The sequence below is a fragment of the Haplochromis burtoni genome, unplaced genomic scaffold (genome assembly GCF_018398535.1).
Source record: "Haplochromis burtoni strain Fernald_Lab_line unplaced genomic scaffold, NCSU_Asbu1 Contig_17, whole genome shotgun sequence".
Lineage (NCBI taxonomy): Eukaryota > Metazoa > Chordata > Actinopteri > Cichliformes > Cichlidae > Haplochromis > Haplochromis burtoni.
The window spans coordinates 1,889,962-1,907,263 of NW_024582378.1; the positions used below are offsets into that span (position 1 = coordinate 1,889,962).

The window sequence follows — 17,302 nt, forward strand, 5'->3', positions numbered from 1 at the left end:
GGAGAGAGAACGGGCAGTTAATTGACTCAGAGCAGCGGTCTAGACGTCCAGCTGTCAAAAAAGGAGACTCAGCTGACGTGGCGCTGATGGGGTATGCGCTCAAAAACCACTCAGTTATTGGGTCACTCCTCCCAGCCCCCCTCCGTTAATGGTTTTTGACTGGATGGTGCTACAGATGTTTCTGATTGTGGAGGTTTTTTACGAGATAAGACACGTTTATATTTAACCGATGCGACTCTGAATCCAACTAGTAGTTAGTGCAAATTAACGATTGCAGTAATGGATATCCACGAGGCTTTTGAATGCATAAATCTGCCTCTGCTCGCATCATGATGAATGCTTAGAAGCACATTTAGAAGTGGAAAACCACTGAATGAACTGCCCATCACATTAACACGATTTCTGGTATCCAACAGTAGCTGAAAAAGAATGCACACCTACTATAACTGGAGGAGTTCTGGCTCTCACAAAGCAGATTTAAACGATTACGTTTTAACCACCAACATGTTGCGAATGTCACAAGATCATCAGCCTCCGCTAAAACATGAGTCCGCTCTCTTTTGTAATGCTGAAGAGTAACTCAGCGTGAGGCTGAGAGTAACAGTGTGGGAGGAGATGTGTGTTTGAGGCGGGAGGGCAGCCCACGGACGTATAATAGATTTATGTGTGCAGCAGACTTTTTTTTCCACCTCATCAGATCAGCTCAAAGTAAGCAGCACTGCTGTTAATCACTGAATATGAGCTGGTGGAGCCACAGAGGTGTTACCACTGAAGCAATTAGCCGAGCGCTTCACTGCAGGGATCAGTCTGTGTCACTTTTATCGCTGTCTGTGGCGTGAGAGCGGACAGAGCTGCTCACGTTGCGACAGCTTTTAAATGAACAGTTGACTCTACTGACCGAGAGCAGCAGGCTGTGAAGGTGCTTTTATATTTAAACCCTGCATCATCTGTATTCTTTACCAGCTCAGGCTGGGTGGAGATGATTTACTTAAAAGTTGGAGAAACCCGGCGTAAATGTGGAGGAACTTTATACAAGAAAGTCTGTCTTCTTAAAACCTGGCACAAAGTTTAGATTTGAACATCAAGCAGCATCATCCAACCTGCTGATGTATTAAGAAGCACCGTCCACTAAAAGCACTTAACAGAAAGGCTTGCATATGGGGCTATCGAAGACGGGCTCAGATTTTTACAAGGTGATTTTTTGGAGGGGATTGTTTTAATTATTTAGTCTTTTGGTTTAATAAGTGCAGTCGAACTAACATTCACCGAGCTATCTGGACTCTTCAGATTTCAACCCAATACTTTTCCTTGCACATAAACTGTCTTCAGCAAACCAGCAGCGAATGGGAGCAGGTGATAAGGTTGTTCCATCTAAGCACAAGTGCAGACTTCCCTCATCCCGGCCTCCTCTTCTAGTCCTCCAGCAAATCCTGGGTTGTCCTCCAGGGTCCTCTCCCAGTAGGACATGCCCGAAACACCTCACAATGAGGCATCCAGGCATCCGGCTCTATTCCCTCTTGAATGCCCGGCTCCTCACCTCATCTCTAAGGGAGAGTTCAGCCACCCTTCAAACTAAACTCATTTCCCCTGCTTGCATCTGCAACCCCATTTTTCAGTCATCACCCAGAGCTCATGATGGTAGGTGATGGTAGTGATCTCGTTTTAGGAGCCAGAGAAATACTGTTTGTTTGTTTGTTTTTTACTTAAAGTCTGTCCAAGTGTAAAGAACTGCATAAAAGCTATAACCATGAATAATTTCAGAGTAAACAAATCTAGACTTTAAACTGGTCTTTGGACGCCTCCTTTCAGACACATTTCAATAAGTACAACTGAAGTGTTATGGATGGAGCTGAGGCTGCACGTACTTGAACAGTAGTGGGCATTTGGAAGTCTTCTTGCTGCTGCAGTTCTAAATGCAGCCTGTGCTTCCCCTGCAGACTCTCGTTATCTCTCTGTAGTCGACTTAGCTCATCTGCCACCTGCTCCCTGGACTTCAGCAGCACCGCCTGAAACAAACAAGCACAAAGAATAAATCCTCTCGTCATGTGTCACTTTTTTTTTTATGGCGCCTCCTGCCATATGAAACCATCAGCCCGTGAACACATGTGAAGAGTGACTCACAAGCCAGTGTCTGCTTTTAGAGCCACCTCCACCTAAATCTCCCTGCAGAGCTAATATTCAGCTAGGTGTAGCTCTATGAATTAATTTATGACGCTACGACTTCTGCACATCAAAGCCACCAAAAGCAAAGGGGATGCCTCTCATCAGTCGAAGACAAGACTGTTTGCAAAGTCTTTCAAGTTACTTTGATGCCTGTGCTGATGCAGCTTGCAGAGGCACATTCATTATTGAGAATGCTTCTGTTTCAGGTGCTTCCTGCTTTTCCTTTTGGACAATAAGCTCGGAGAAGAAATGTACCTTGCTTAGAAATGCACTTCACATATTGACACAGAGATTTTTTGCAAAACCTCTGTACAGGAGCTGATATGTAGATTCGGACAGATGTATTTAAATTTCCTTTATAGAAGACTAAATAACTGCATCTCAACTGCAAATACGGAGGTAGGGACGACAACTGATGTTGCATGTTTATTCAAATTTACTTACAAAAAAAAAAAAAAAAAGCAATATGGGAAAACATCGGGCTGATTTAATGACTTTTCAGGGTTTGGATCAGATATGCGTCTGATCCCGACCTAGAAATCATTGACCGTGGGCTAACAGAGCAGAGAGCTAACAACAACTAGACATCAGTGTGGAGATATTTTACGCCTGCTACACTTTTTCTTTGTATGTTTTTTTTAATTAACTGCAAACTGTGGTCAAAGTGAATCAACGTGAGTGACAGGCTCGGATGAGACAATGCTTTCTCTCACACTCTCATCACGTTCATGTAACACTTGCAGGAAGCTTTTAGAGCGCTGACAGTAACATAACATGCTGTCAGCACCTCGCACAATATTTCACTTTACTTTCTTGTGTCTCTTGTCATTTCCGCTCCACACACGGTGCGTTTATGAGGGCAACGAAAGAAGAAACTAACAAGACCGTAATTAACATCCAGATTCAGTTCATTAAAAGATATTACACTAAGAAATACGCACTGATTCAATTTTATCTGCTGACATGGACGCAGTCAGTCTTAATGTTTAAAGCGACACCAGTCTGAGACTCAGCAATTCTTCATAAAATAAAATCAACCATAAATACATCAAATAATGTAAATTTATTGAGTTGGGTTTTATTAGAGAGAATAAAGTGCAGTAATAAATGACAACGGGCCCAGGATCCATCATAATTCACTGGTTATTGTAAGGTGGGAAATGCAGAGAGACAGTGGTAAGGCTTTTTGTCACTGGTTGGCTGTATTGTCAACAATTAATTCTATCTTGAGCACAGTTTGGGTGATCATTTGTGCCAAGGTCTCTAAAATCTGATCGATGCTGTAGGAGGAGCAGCGATTCTTGTGAACTGTGGAGGGTCAGATGGATGCTTTGCCACAGTACAAGCTCATTGCGCTCGTTATGCTTTGCAAGTGCTAATTTCACCGGGATTCTACACACTGCTGTTATTTACAGTCACACCAGCGTCTCAGTGTCCTGCACATCCTCACACACACACGCCGGCACATGGAGCTGACAGAGAGAGCAGAAAATAAATCATGTCAATCAAGACAACGACAACATGTTTGTTACCTAAGTGTCGTAAAAGCTTCCCAGCAAGCAATACACAGAACCAATGTAACCAGAAAGGAAAAAGCGTAATTGTTTTCAGTCTTGTGAGTTCACTGTGACCACAGTTTGCAGTAAAGTAAAAAAAATGCTGCAAATACACAAATAAAAGCTGTTGGTGCAGCGGATGTGAAATACCACCAAACTGTTGCTGCTTGCGGCAGATTGTCACCTATATCTGATCCAACCTTTTGCATGTCACGTTGGACAAATATCCAGTAAAAGCCTGCTCAATTGTGACCAATTAACACCTTGAATACATAATATTCATGTGCTGACATTTCTTAATCATTCAAGATTAAACTGGTTATTAAATAAGCCATCGGGTAGTTAACTGGTTAGTTTAACTGATAAATGTTGTGCTGTACTTCAAAAACACTAAAACTTTTAATATTTTTGTGTTTTTGACTGTTTTAAATCAAATATTTTGGAGCTTAGCACTGTTTTTGATTGGACAAATATTGGGTCTTCTTAGGATTCAGTGCTGACTTAACACTCTTTAATTTTACTTAGTAATGCAAATAACATTTTCTTCAGCTGTGCACTTTTGCTGCAGACAGGAGCAACTTTTTGACACTGAAGCAAAATATTCTTTAGCCACAAGCTCTGTCACATCAGCAAATATTTGTAGTGTGGGAGGAACAGTGAAGTTACTTCTGTAGAGGCAGAAAAATGCAAATCCAATCATTAGTGCCTCTGAGGTGCAATTCAGTCTGGCAACACGTCGAATAAGTGACCGAGAGTCTGTTATCTGAGCATTTATTTAAATATGTGCAGACTTGCCAGAGCTGATATTAAGATCCAGACACAGCTGGCAGGAACAGGCGATACATAGCTCACAAATGAATATGCTGCTCACCATCTGTTCCTGTGTGTTCCTCTTAGCGTCACTGAAGGCTTGCTGTAGTGTGCCGAGCAGTGTTTCTGATTCCTGGACTCTCTGCATGAGGCCAGATACCTACAACACACATGCACAAAAAAACAACAACCCATCAATAAGACAAAAGCAAGCAGGCCACAGTTACACAGACATGCAATAGTTCTGCACAGGGCACAAATTACTTGAAATAGTGAGATCATAGGTTCAGGAACTAGTACACTAGTTCGAGCCAGCTGTGGGCAGTGCTGCACTAAATTAACTTCTGGTTTTAGAAGTGACAAAATGCATTCACACACTTTATTTTTATTTTTTTAAGTTGGTGGTCAATGTGACACGTTCTGCAACAAGAAAATAATGAGGTTCATGTAGGGGCAACACAGAAGCAACATGCCGCTCTCAGGTACGCTGCAGGATGGCTGCACAAATGCAATCAGATCTCAAAGAACAAAGAAAAAAAAAGTATATTTCTCCATTACTTTCTGCAAGAGAACTGCCTTTCCTACAAACTGCATTTTTTTTAGAAGTAAACCCAATAAAACACCTTCATACTGAAGGCAGACAGTGCATTTTCATGACTCTCTGAAAAGTGCATATGAGTGTGCAGAGAGCATGACTGCACAGTTTGTTGAACTGATTTGCTGGAGGCCTGAGCTGCACCCTGGGGTGTGCAGAGCAGCAGCGTTAGATAAGAAAGAATCCATTATCACACATCATCTGTGGACAAGTTAGCAACAACAGTGTGTTCGAGGATATTAACAATGAAGGGCGATCACATCCGCTCCACTCGACACTTAAAAGCTTCCCTTTTCTCATTTGGGCAGAGACAGTTAAGTAATGAAGCAGATTCTGGGAAAGCTTTTCTACATTACCGCTCTCATGTTTTCTTAAAGTGTGAGAATATTTGTCTGAACCAGTGACATCTAGTGATGTGTAAATGTTTTGGACATACTGGATGTTGCATTTCTACAGAGCCTAACTGGTAACACGGGTGGAAAATCTCAGTGTAGAAATTAGTTCAGTCAACGTGTTTGTGAGGCCACAATATGCAGAATATCTGCAGGGCTGTTATTACTCATTAAGCAGGGATGAAAGTTGGAAAACGTGCCATTCACAGTGACGCTGCAGTTTTAAGTAAACAAAGGAAATGCACTCGATATAACAAGTGTTAAGCCATATCTATCACTTATTTAATTCAAATGTGTGCAAACGCCTCTTTAGATGCATGCAGACATAGTTCGATGCAGAGGCTACCCAATCATGTGATCAGTGATGATTCTCAGGCAGAATAGGGAAAAGGATGAGTTGCTGCTTTAACTGGAGGAGTTTAAGTATCCCCCAGGGTGTTGAGTGAGGGATGGAGCAGGTAAGCAGCAGGTAAGCAGCAGACTGATGGGTGTAGCATTGATGAAGATGTGTTGTGGTGAAGAGAAAGCAGAATAAAGGCGAAGATGTCAGTTGATTCAGTTACACCTGTAGCCACAAGCAATGGATACTGAAGGAATCAGATAGTGGATAAGATTCCTCTTACAGGTGGCTAGGCTCTCGCTTACTGAGAGGGGCAAAAAAAGGCCAGTAACCACTGGGTAATTAATATATAATGCAACAGCACAAGCATAAACGCCGGTTACAATGTCGGCCCCTTACGTTGGTTACATCGTAGGCTCTACAAAGACAACCCAGAGTTTGTTTAATATACAGCACCATGAGGCGACTATTCGCAGAAAAAATTAGTCAATCACTGACCGACTGAGGTGTTCCTCAGGGCTCAATAGATTCATACCAAAAATTTCCCCTATAATTGTAATGTCTGTTGAATTACCCAAGAAAATTATACAGAGAGCAATAAGTGTTAAGAGATGTAACTGCCAGCTCTGCAAACCTGTAAACCACCACCTCAGTGTTGTAAAATCAAAGATGCAGTTGTGGTTCTTCTCATCATCGCACTCACAGGATTGAATAAAGAGGCTAAAAGCTTCAGGCTCACAACTGCTGGCCATGCTGCTGTTGCCCTGGTAACAGATGAGAGAGCTGATGGGACTGGGCATATTGACGTACAGATGTATAAGATTTATTTGGTCAACGGGGCGTCTACAGGTATACAGAAGTTAAATTTAGGACATTTTTGGATCTTGTACATGAACAGACAAACACGTATGAAACTGACTTTCTGTGGATCTGTGAATGAATATTAATCAACTACAGCGACAGCAACAGTGAGTATGGGTGCCCTGGATTGAGCAGGTGCACGGTGTTAAACTGTTAAAAACTGTGTTTCACCGTTTCATTGCCGGTTATTTCTCCTCCCGCTGTGGCAAGTCATCTAAACATCAAAGCAGTGCTGATGCAAAGCTGCACCACCTGCACACAGATGGTGCCCATTTTATCACACAGGATGCCAGCACCTTCACATGTATCAACACACTACTGTTCGGAAGTACTAAACTTCCTTTCCACTGAGCCAATGCACTACACCGAGGAAGACGGCCTTAATAATTACACAGTAACCACATTTTTGGTGGTGACACTAAATAATTTGAATAACTAGCTTCACCAAAGGCCACCAGTTGCCTTGTTCACAGTAGACCTTTCATCTTTCTTATAATAATCACCTAAATCAGGGTCACTAGTTTTTAATTACTTCGGCGAGTTCCTGTTTCCAAAAGTTGCTTTCTGAAGATATTATTAACTTATATTAATACGTATTTATTGAGTAGATCCATAATTTTAATTTAATAATTTGCTTTACTTTTTATACATTTTCTTTCTCCCACTATTCTGAGTGGTAGCCTGTAACCTCTGAGTAGAGCCCTTTGCTCTCACATTGCAGGTTTACTCGTGGTTCAAATGGTGTTTACCTGATAATACAAAGTGTCTAAAAGTGACTGCTGTTGTGATTTGATCCTACTGAATACTTCCCGAGTTGCTCCGGAGGAGATATCGGGGAAAAGCCAAGAGTAGGAGATAAGAAGATAAACTGTTCCAGCCATTGTTAGCTGAGAAAATGGGTCCTTTTACAGTAAGACGGATGGAGAGCTAACACTGTCAGCGTGTCTGATGTGTTTCATGGAGATGTTGCTAAACTCACACTTCCTGGACAAGCATGTGACTGTACCTGGCTTCAGGGCTTTTTTCGGGTGGACAGCGATGTTAATTTGAGCGATGAAGCAGACATCATCTGTGGCTATGGTGAAAGCCTGTGGATAATGAGTGGATCTGACAACCCTCTGCACCACTTACTGGATGTGCAGCAGAGCACACAACGCTCTCTTCTCTTTCCCCTCACCCCTCTAGATGGCTACCCTTCATTGAGCGTGCGTCGTGTCATCTTTGAAGTCTCAAAAAGACAAAAACACAAAACAAACAGCAGCCACGTGTACGCTGAGTGCTGACTGGCTGAAAAGTTGGCTTGAACAGGAAAGAGATTAAAAGTGTTGCTCACCACAAAGAGGAAGAAGTGTGGAAAAACGCTACCAGTAAGCTCAGACAGACTGTGCAGTGGGAAGTTTTTGCTAGAAAGAAATTTTTAATCTATTATGACTTAATCTAAAGTTATGTTTTTGGCACTGCCTCCAGCTGACCTCACACAGCCACCGCATGTCGACGTGTGTTTACAAAGCTCGGCACAGCACCAGTGCCATGCTGGGACAACTAAACTGAAGAACTTGCTTGAGCTGTTTTAGATTTTTCTTGAGTATGGCAGCTGGGATAGCCTCCAAGACGATGGCTGGATGGAAATCCAATGAAAGTAACGCGTACGTCAGCGGTTAAGGCATGAATATTTTATTATGTTTATTTGCATATGTGGTAAATGTGGAAACTGGCCAAATCTCTGCTCCGATGGCTTTGTCTCTGAGAAATAATCCGCCAGACCTCACACCAAATTTATCCAACGAATGAACAAACATAGCTAAAAGCAACTCAAATAAATCCCATTAGACTCCAAACGAATGATTTTTCTACAGTAATTATTCTAATGTCATCAACTCTGACTTGAGTATGACACACTGGAATAGAAAGTGGGGGTTTAAAGTCTTTAAATCCACACAGACATCAGAACCAAGAGAACACATGGTCCTGACCTTAGCAGCGGTTTCCTCGTTTCCTGCTTTGACTGAATCTTCCAAATTCTGCTTCTCAGTCATCGTCCTCTCCAGCTGATCGTTGGCCTGACGTAGCATCACCTGCAGCTTCTTCACCTGTAGGACAGTAAGAAATGAGAACCCCTCTGATGAACATTACAAGTCAAACCTTAAATATCTGCTTGATGTGATTAAAACGCAATGGCATGAAAAAGAAAAACCCGAACCTGATCTCTCGTCTCGGCCTCCTGTCCTTGGATGGCCTGAAGCTGCTTCTCATAGTTTGAGCACATGTCGCACCTTCGTCCGAGCTTCCTGCCAGCATTTTTCAACTGGCGACAGATAAACAAGAAACCCATGTAATAAAAAAAACTACTTAATACTCAATAACGATGCTCAGCTCTAGGATGTAACAAATTAAGACTTTGTTATGACTGAAAACATGAAAAAATGAGTCTTGCAGATTTCGCAGAGGGAAAGCGCTAAGAGGAGAAGGCTGATCTCCTGATATCCGTCAGGATGCTTCAGTCGGAAGCTGTTTTCAGCTACTCCCTTATTCACGAGGGGTCGCTTCACGGCTGGTAGCTTTCATGTATGACTTGGCAGATTTTTACACCACATGGCCTTCAATGCCCAAAGGGATCTGCCAGGGATCTTTCACTCGTTAGGCGGCTGTGTAAACGACTGCACTATTGAGCCACAACAGACTAAAAAACTTAATTAAGACCATTAAAAATATATCAAGCAGGTGACATGGCCACACTACTCATCTGATATTTGCTGTTCTTGTTTTATTACTACATTTAGTCAGCCATGTTCACTGTGTTTAGCGTTTATTTTATTTCTTTATCACCATCATTTTACTTTAAGCCTCTTTAAGCTTTCCCAACTTTGGGGAAAAATTTGAAGAAAAAGGAGGAAAATGTGTTTTCTGTTCTAAATGCTGGTAAATAAAAATGAGAAACACTCAAAATTGCACTACAACGTGCATATGCTCTAATGTCGAGGTACAAAGAAGAACTAGTCAGGAAGTAAAGATCCTAAAGCGAAGTAAAAACCTTAGGCGCTGTAAAAATGTTACGTCCAGTCATAACCATTAAACCCTTTGAACCACCTTTGACCCCTGCAGTGCTCAGACCATTAAAGCTGTTGTAAAGCCTTGGTGAAGCACCTCTTGCTGTAGCAGGTTCCACTCGCTGTCACTGACGAGCCGGTAGCCGGCAGGCGGTAAGTAAGCGGTGTCTGGGGCGTGAGAGATGCTGGACAGCAGCGACGCCGTCTCCTCCTGCTCCGGGGTCATGGCTTTGATCGCCTTCTCCTGGTCTTTAGTCAGCAGGAAGTGACTTGTCGGCAGCTTGATTGAGCTGATTGAAGCAGTCTCTCCAAAACTACTGTCTGTCACCCCGCTGTCGGCCCCAACCAAGGGCCCAAAGTCCGACTCGTCCAAGTGGCCTGCTGATTTGGCCTTGTGGTTCTGGCCGCCAAGACCCTGCTGGATGGACAGCGAGGAACCGAGGCTGTCTGTGGACTGAACTCGCCGCAAGTTGTCCTTGTAAGGGTCCATGGGGCTGCCCGTCACCACATCAGTGTCTAAGGAGTGCATAGAGCCGTGGGCGCTGTGGTTCACATGGGGCTGGAGGAAAAAGCGGAAAAAGGCATCCTCAGGAAAAAATCTTTCATAGTATCAGATTTATTTAATAAGTGGGATGAAGCTGGGCAGACAATATTTTTTAATTCACCTTTTAAATATATAATTTACAGTAACACGCCAGTGGTTAATGTGTTAGTCTCCCGAGTCTCTCACAGCGTGGGCCTCTCAGTGCCCACATCCGCACCCAAAGACCTTTCCACGTGGTGGCTGCTGGCTAGCAAAAACAACATGATCCCCGACTGCCTCCACCTCTTTTGATCCACATTTATTTATTCATTTTCATTTGAATAATAACTCAAGTTCAAGGAAATCCCCTGTAAAAATGTTGCCATTTTTAAAGTTCATTGTTACATGTGCCCAAGTCTGCCACATATTCAGCATCTGGTCATTTTCTATCATTGTTATTAACCTGCTTTCCTTCTCTGGTTCGTTCTTAATGAGAGTTGGCATTGGACGATCACTCGTGTGCATATAAAGCTATAATCATTTTTCTTCTGTAGCTTTGCTGCTTATTAATTATTCACTTTTTAAGGGGGTGAGGGTTTGGTTTTATTGGTTTAGTTTCCCAGTGCAAGATGAAGTGAGAAACCTGATGATCAGAGGTGTGATCTTCCTCTTTTGTTTGTTTTTGCCAGCATTTCCTGTTCCAAAATTTGTGTTCGGCTTTACAAATTAAAAATAAACCAAAAAAAATTAAGTTCCTTGAACAGCAGCAATGTGGCATTTCACATGCTGAGCAGTTTGGGAAGTAAATAAATAATCATGTTGGAAAAACACAAGACTATTGACAACATCATGATTTTAAAGTCTGATTTTTGAGCGGCCTTACAACACGGACCAGTCAACTGGCACTTTATCCACCGACAGCTCCAACAATATAAAGATGGCTCAGATGCTGATTTTTATCACGATTCTGTCCTGATTCTGCTGCAAAGTTAATACCATTTTCTTTAAGATCAGCCAGGCTGCAATATGTAAAACGTTACTAATGCGAAGACAAGTTTCCCGACAATCTGACAGGTCTTTGGAAAACGAGCTCAAGCTGCTCAAACTTTAAACAGTGATCATAAATTTCTGACGTCCAACAGATTCTCTCCAAAAGCAGATCAACTATATATCACAACTCTCGAAAACTGCAAAACAAAATCCAAATTCAAACTTATTCCAGTGTCTGCACAGCTGATGTAGGCCGAAGGCATAAAACCATGACATCGTTACAACAAGACTTACAGCATGTCTCAGTAAACATGTTTTTCAGAAACGGGGATGACTGAAATCGTGCAATCAGATGAAATATTTACACTGAGATTAAACTGAATCATAAATGTATATTTCTCAGAAGATATTGTTGCCATTTTTCCCCAATTTAGGAACGACAGAGACACAACACATAACCTGGTACTTGAATGTGAAGATGGCTCAAAGCGAATATATTACAGACTGATCCAATTACAGACTGCTCAGTGGGGACGTATCAGATTACTCTCTGCTCTTACCTCCTCGACGCTGAGGCCGAGGAATAAGTCCTCCAAAGGCTCGGTGTTGTCTCCTCCGTTGTCCTCCTGCAGGTCCTTCACTTGACTCAGGCGCTCCTTTTCGTCATCCTCCTTGGATGGAGAGACAAAATGTTTGGTCACATTTTGTTTTGCATCGATTAAATTCCCACTCAGTGGACATTTAAATAGATACTCCTTTAAAATCTTAGATTCTACCTTAATAAATAAAATAATACTGAGTTTTACTGACATCATCATCACATTTTATTGTTATAAGGATATATTTGTTTCCTTAGCACAGTCCTAAATCCTATAGTGTGCTACACATGACCACCACAGCCCAGTACGCAGCTAGTCTTTTATGTGGTGCCAAAAGCAGCTCAGTTTTACCAAAGTGTGGACTCTACTACCTCTTTTTCAACAACACGGTGCCCGTGATGGCGCACAACCACTTCTGCTTTTGTGCGTCATGGTGGACAGAATCTGAGACACGATGGTGAATTTGTTCCTACGGCAACTCGCAACAGTGTTGGCTCAGCAGCTTTGTGGCGTCGTGCCCGCGTAACGTTTTTGTCACCAAAGCCATTTTTCTAGTTGAAACACATGCAACTGGTTCTAGATCTATCGGGACTATTCCTGCTTTAGTGACAAAGGGCACAGAGTGAGGTGAGACATTTAACAGACGCTTGATTTTAAACGTGGAAGCTGCAAGTCGGAGCCAGCTCCTGACCAAAAGCATCCTCAAAACCTTACATCAGCATCCACCCAAACTGCCCGAAACTATTAAAGATGGACTGTTATGATCACTCCCAGTTCCATGTTTTAATTACTGGAGTAGCTTTGCATGATGTAGTACTGGTATTTGGTGCAGACGCTCAGTTTATCTTCTCTCTGAAACAAACTGCCTGAAACTGAGTGTTTAAAGCAATCTGAGCCTCATTATTTGAAATGTTGGCCATGCTTAACATCAGCATGCAGATTTATAAATGTATATATTTAACAGAAAATAAGGAAACACATAAAAGACCTCCTTTAAAAGGTCGTGATTTGGGCTTTTTTCAGTCCTCTGAGCTACAGTTTGTGAACACTCTTGTTCTTGGCAACTTTTTCTCGCCTGTTTGGCCTTTCCCCACTTCCACAGGAGATAAACCCAATAATTCTATTAACTCTAACCACTGCAAAGACGATTATGCTTCCCAAGTGGAAAGCCAAGCCTCTTTAAACTATCTGCAGAGCTGACACTGTTGTTAGGTTATGTTATGTACCTGGTCTTTCTTCTTCATCTCCTCCACCTGGCGGAGCTGTTCTGATGACAGCACGCTCTCGATCCTCTGCATGTCCCTCATAAGGAGGCGGTGAGACTCCAGGAATTGGTCGTTGGCTCGCTGCCATGTGTGCTTCAGCTGGTTGTGCTGCTGCCGCTCCAACTCCAGCTTGTGACAGACTGAGGTCATAAACAGCAGAGAGAAAGGCGAAAGACAAAGTTGGAGCTGCAGTCTAAACATGAACACACACACACGTCCTCCATGGAGTCTGCAGCTATACAGAAGTCATATACAAAACATTTAAAACCCTTTTACTGGCATTTTAAATCAAATTTAAGACCAAATTTGCAATGGAAATGCAAACTGGCATCAGTTCAAAATGAACACAATGGTAAAAGGAGCTTGTGAACGTTTATTAATGTGAAAAGCAAACAAAGGAACACCTTTAAGCTACAACACAGTTTGCTCTGCAAGCGTTTCCAAGCACCAGCTTTAACCAGAGCGTAATCATAACTCTCAAGCAACAACAACGAGCAGCCTGGCTAGAAAACCTTTCTGCTTCATCATGTTCAGGGTTTCTATCGTTGTACTGCAAGCACTAAATCAGGGTTGTCTAACAAGCAGTCCAGGGGCCAGAACCGGCCTATAAGAGGATCAGAGTTGGCCTTCCAGCTGGATGGCCTTGCTAAGTGTGAAAGTTGCAGTGAAGTTATGAATAAGATAAATTATTGGAGTCATCCAAAAACTCCGCATGGGAAGGTTTTCCACTTTTCCACTCCATCTCTCAGTTGTAATGTGCACATACTTAGAGCAGAGTCACTGAATGTGGAAAAGCTGAAATATATTACTGCGGTTTATTTTTCTAGGGACATCTCAGGCTATTTATCATTTTTTTATAAAGTGGATGACTCATAAACATTTTTGAATATTGTTCTTTACGGTGAAAGGAGGAAAAATTAAGAGAGTGTTTTTGTCACCTCTGTCATCAACATGACTGTTCGCTGAATATGAGCACTGGGGAAGTTTGTATTTTTTTGACTTTTTAACAACTCATATTCACTTGCCACTTCATTAGGTACACCTATTCAACTGTTTGTTAATGAAAATATCTAATCAGCCAATCACACTGTAGTAATTAAATGCATGTAGGCATGCGGACATGGTCAAGATGATCAGCTGAAGTTGAAGCTGAGCATCAGAATAAGGAAGGAAGCTGGCTTAAGTGACTCTGAACCAGATGGGCTGCTATGACTACTTGAGAAACTGCTGATCTGCTGGGATTTTTCCCACACAACCATATTTAGGTTGAAAGAAAATTGTGCAGAAAACAGAGAATATCCAGTGAGTGGTAGTCCTCGGGGCAAAAATATGGGGAAAAAACAAAAAACAGATTGCTTCAAGTTGGTAGGAAGGCAACAGTAACTCAAATAACCACTCGTTACAACCAAGGTATGCAGAAATGCATCTCTGAATGCACAATAAATCTGGAGCCTTGAAGCAGATGAGCTACAGCAGCAGAAGATGCCACTGCGTGCCTCTCTGAGGAACCTGAGGCTAAAACTTACATGCCTCACCTAAATTGGACCCAGAAGATGGGAGAATGTTGGCTGGTCTGTTGAGATTCGATTTCTGCTGCGACATTTTGATGTTTGGGTCAGGATTTGTAGGAAACAACATGAGGCATGGATGCATCCTGTATTAACAGTTGAGGTTGTTAGTGGTGTAATGGTGTGGGGGATATTTTCTGAGCATCGTTTAAACACCATTGCTGACCATGTTTATCCCTTTTTGACCATACTGTACCCATTACACGTGCTAATGCAGTGAATGTAAAGTAAGTAATTCGCTGTACTCAAATGAGCTTCACAGTCACCAGCTCTCAATCCAACAGAGCATCTTTGGGATGTGGTGGAATGAGAAATTACCATCTTGGATATGCAGCAGCTTTGTGATGCTATCATGTCGATATGGACTGAAATCTCTCAGGAGTGTTTCCAACACTGTGTTGCTCTCTGCCACCAAGAATTAAGGCAGTTCTGAAGACAAAAGGGCGTCCAACCCAAAAATAACGATGTTCCTAATGAAGTGTCCAGTGAGTGTAGGTTATTAGGCTACAGCTACTGTTTTACATATATAAAAACACATTGACAGAGACAGTCGAACTATTATTTTAACCAGGTAAAGTTCATGAATTTCTTTAATGTTACCTTTAAGTTGTCCAGCTGATATGTCCAGACTCGCACGCTCACTAATTACAGCAGACGAAATCATTCAGCGCTGTTTTTGAGAGAGGTTAATCGTGATTCGGTGCTTTGCTGCTGGAGTTTAGCTCGTTTCCAGAAAAGCACGTTTGTCTTAACGATGCAGTCGCGACTAAAGCGGCACTGCGTGCAGAAAAATAGGCATGAAAAAAAAGAAGAAAAAAAAAAAACACATTTCCAAAGTTAATCTAAAATAATTAACTATTTTTGAAAGCCTTTTATTAGTAAAGTGTTTTCAGAACATTTTACTGACTGGGGGCCACCCTGCCTTTAGCAATACAAGGACCTCTGAGATAAGCTGTTGTGTGACTGCTGGCATGATATGACTTCACAAAGCATCTAATTTTTTTAATTCGTCAAGCAATTTCCACAAGAAATTACCGTCATGAAGCTCCTTCCGTAGTTTCTCCGCATCCTCCTGCAAGACGGACTTCTGCGTGTTCAGCACAGCGACATACATCTCCAGGTCCGTACGACACGACTTCTCAGCCTCCAGAACGTGATTGAGCTCCTTGACCTGTGAAAGACAACGAGAAAAATAATTTATACGATTGAGAGCACATAAAAAAATCCTGGAATATAAACAGGAGCTGAGAGTCTAATAATCTAAGGTTACAACAATTTTAGCTGAACACCAGAAATCAGCTAAAAAGTTACTTACATGAAGTCTCAAAACTTCACTACTTAAAGTGATTTATCAAGAAACGGTGCCTCATTTTTTATTTGTTTTAATCCTTTATTATATTTTATTCATGATTATGTTTCTTCATTAATCTGTGGGTTCATTTATGCAATCTTCTCTGTAAAGCACTCTGAATTACCAAATTGAAATAAATCTGAATTCACTCAGCTCCATGATGACGGTCCGTTTTGTCAGAACAAATTCAAATCTACAAACTGAAGCTTACTGTTGTCAGCGGACATATATACAGCAGATATGGAGCTTCATTTCTTCAACTGGGTGAGAAACGTGTTGGTTTTTCAGCATTCTCACCCCCCTTTCAAACACTTTCGAAAGCTATAGGGATTTTTCTTTTTTCTTTATTTGTCCTGAATCAGTAACTTCTGTTCCCTGAATTTCTGTGACAGATGTGAGAAGAGTAAAGCTAGGATGAGCCACAGAGACACAACAGCTGCATCAACGGGAGATAACACAGGCTCAAATAAACTGGAATTACATCGTCCGACCATAAGAAGCTGAAATACTCCATAGACTCAGTGGAAACTGCAGAGCCAGTGATAAGTAAGAGTACAGCAGTCATACAGCAACCACAGCCAACCCTGTGTATGAAAATTTCAACTGGCAGTTGCTGGGGGTTTTTCCACACCTTTGACTGCTGAGTACTTATTACAGGTGCTGTACAATTTCATTTCTCTTTTTGCTACTGTATACTAAATAAAAATCTCACTTTTTATGTGAGTGCAAATTAGGGACCCTCCAAGGTAAAAACGAAAGAAAACACCAATCAAAATCAATTAGTCTGAAAACACTGAGAAAAGACGAGGTCAAACACTGCCCACATAAAAATGAGCCATTAAGACAATTAATCAAAAGCGTCACTAATCAAACAGTATTTTAAATGTCGCTGAAATTTGTGATGCCATGTATACGATAGCACACACGCACACAGTCCATGACTGTTTTTTATATAAAAATAATAATAGTTTGGCCAAGGGTAGTCAACATTAGCAGTGCTAGCAGCAGCAGTAGCCGTCCTTCCTTGTATATTAGCGTCCACACATCTGTGCTTTACAGATGATGCAGGTTATGCATCCCTCCGGTCGAGCAGTTACAGCTGACATACACCCACTCAGGACCTACATCACTTTACTGCAGCACCGCCCTGATTTGCACAGCTGTCTTTCACGCCTCAGGTTTAAAGTATGAATGATTCTTTTAACCACAGAGTATTTCTATTGCCGACTAGTGAGAACAAAA

At 41.9% G+C, this 17,302-nt stretch overlaps 1 protein-coding gene across 2 annotated transcripts in view; it reads right to left on the reverse strand.

Moving 5' to 3' along the window:
- rabep1 (rabaptin, RAB GTPase binding effector protein 1) overlaps nucleotides 1-17,302 on the reverse strand; it is a 45,235-nt gene that overhangs the window by 14,473 nt on the left and 13,460 nt on the right. For both annotated transcript variants that reach the window (XM_005916035.2, XM_005916034.3), the window contains exons 6-13: nucleotides 15,745-15,880; nucleotides 13,103-13,281; nucleotides 11,838-11,948; nucleotides 9,862-10,323; nucleotides 8,918-9,022; nucleotides 8,691-8,807; nucleotides 4,591-4,689; nucleotides 1,866-2,006 (exon numbers count right to left, since the gene is read on the reverse strand). In XM_005916035.2, the coding sequence (XP_005916097.1) occupies nucleotides 1,866-2,006; nucleotides 4,591-4,689; nucleotides 8,691-8,807; nucleotides 8,918-9,022; nucleotides 9,862-10,323; nucleotides 11,838-11,948; nucleotides 13,103-13,281; nucleotides 15,745-15,880 (1,350 nt within the window). The remainder of the gene's footprint in view (nucleotides 1-1,865; nucleotides 2,007-4,590; nucleotides 4,690-8,690; nucleotides 8,808-8,917; nucleotides 9,023-9,861; nucleotides 10,324-11,837; nucleotides 11,949-13,102; nucleotides 13,282-15,744; nucleotides 15,881-17,302) is intronic.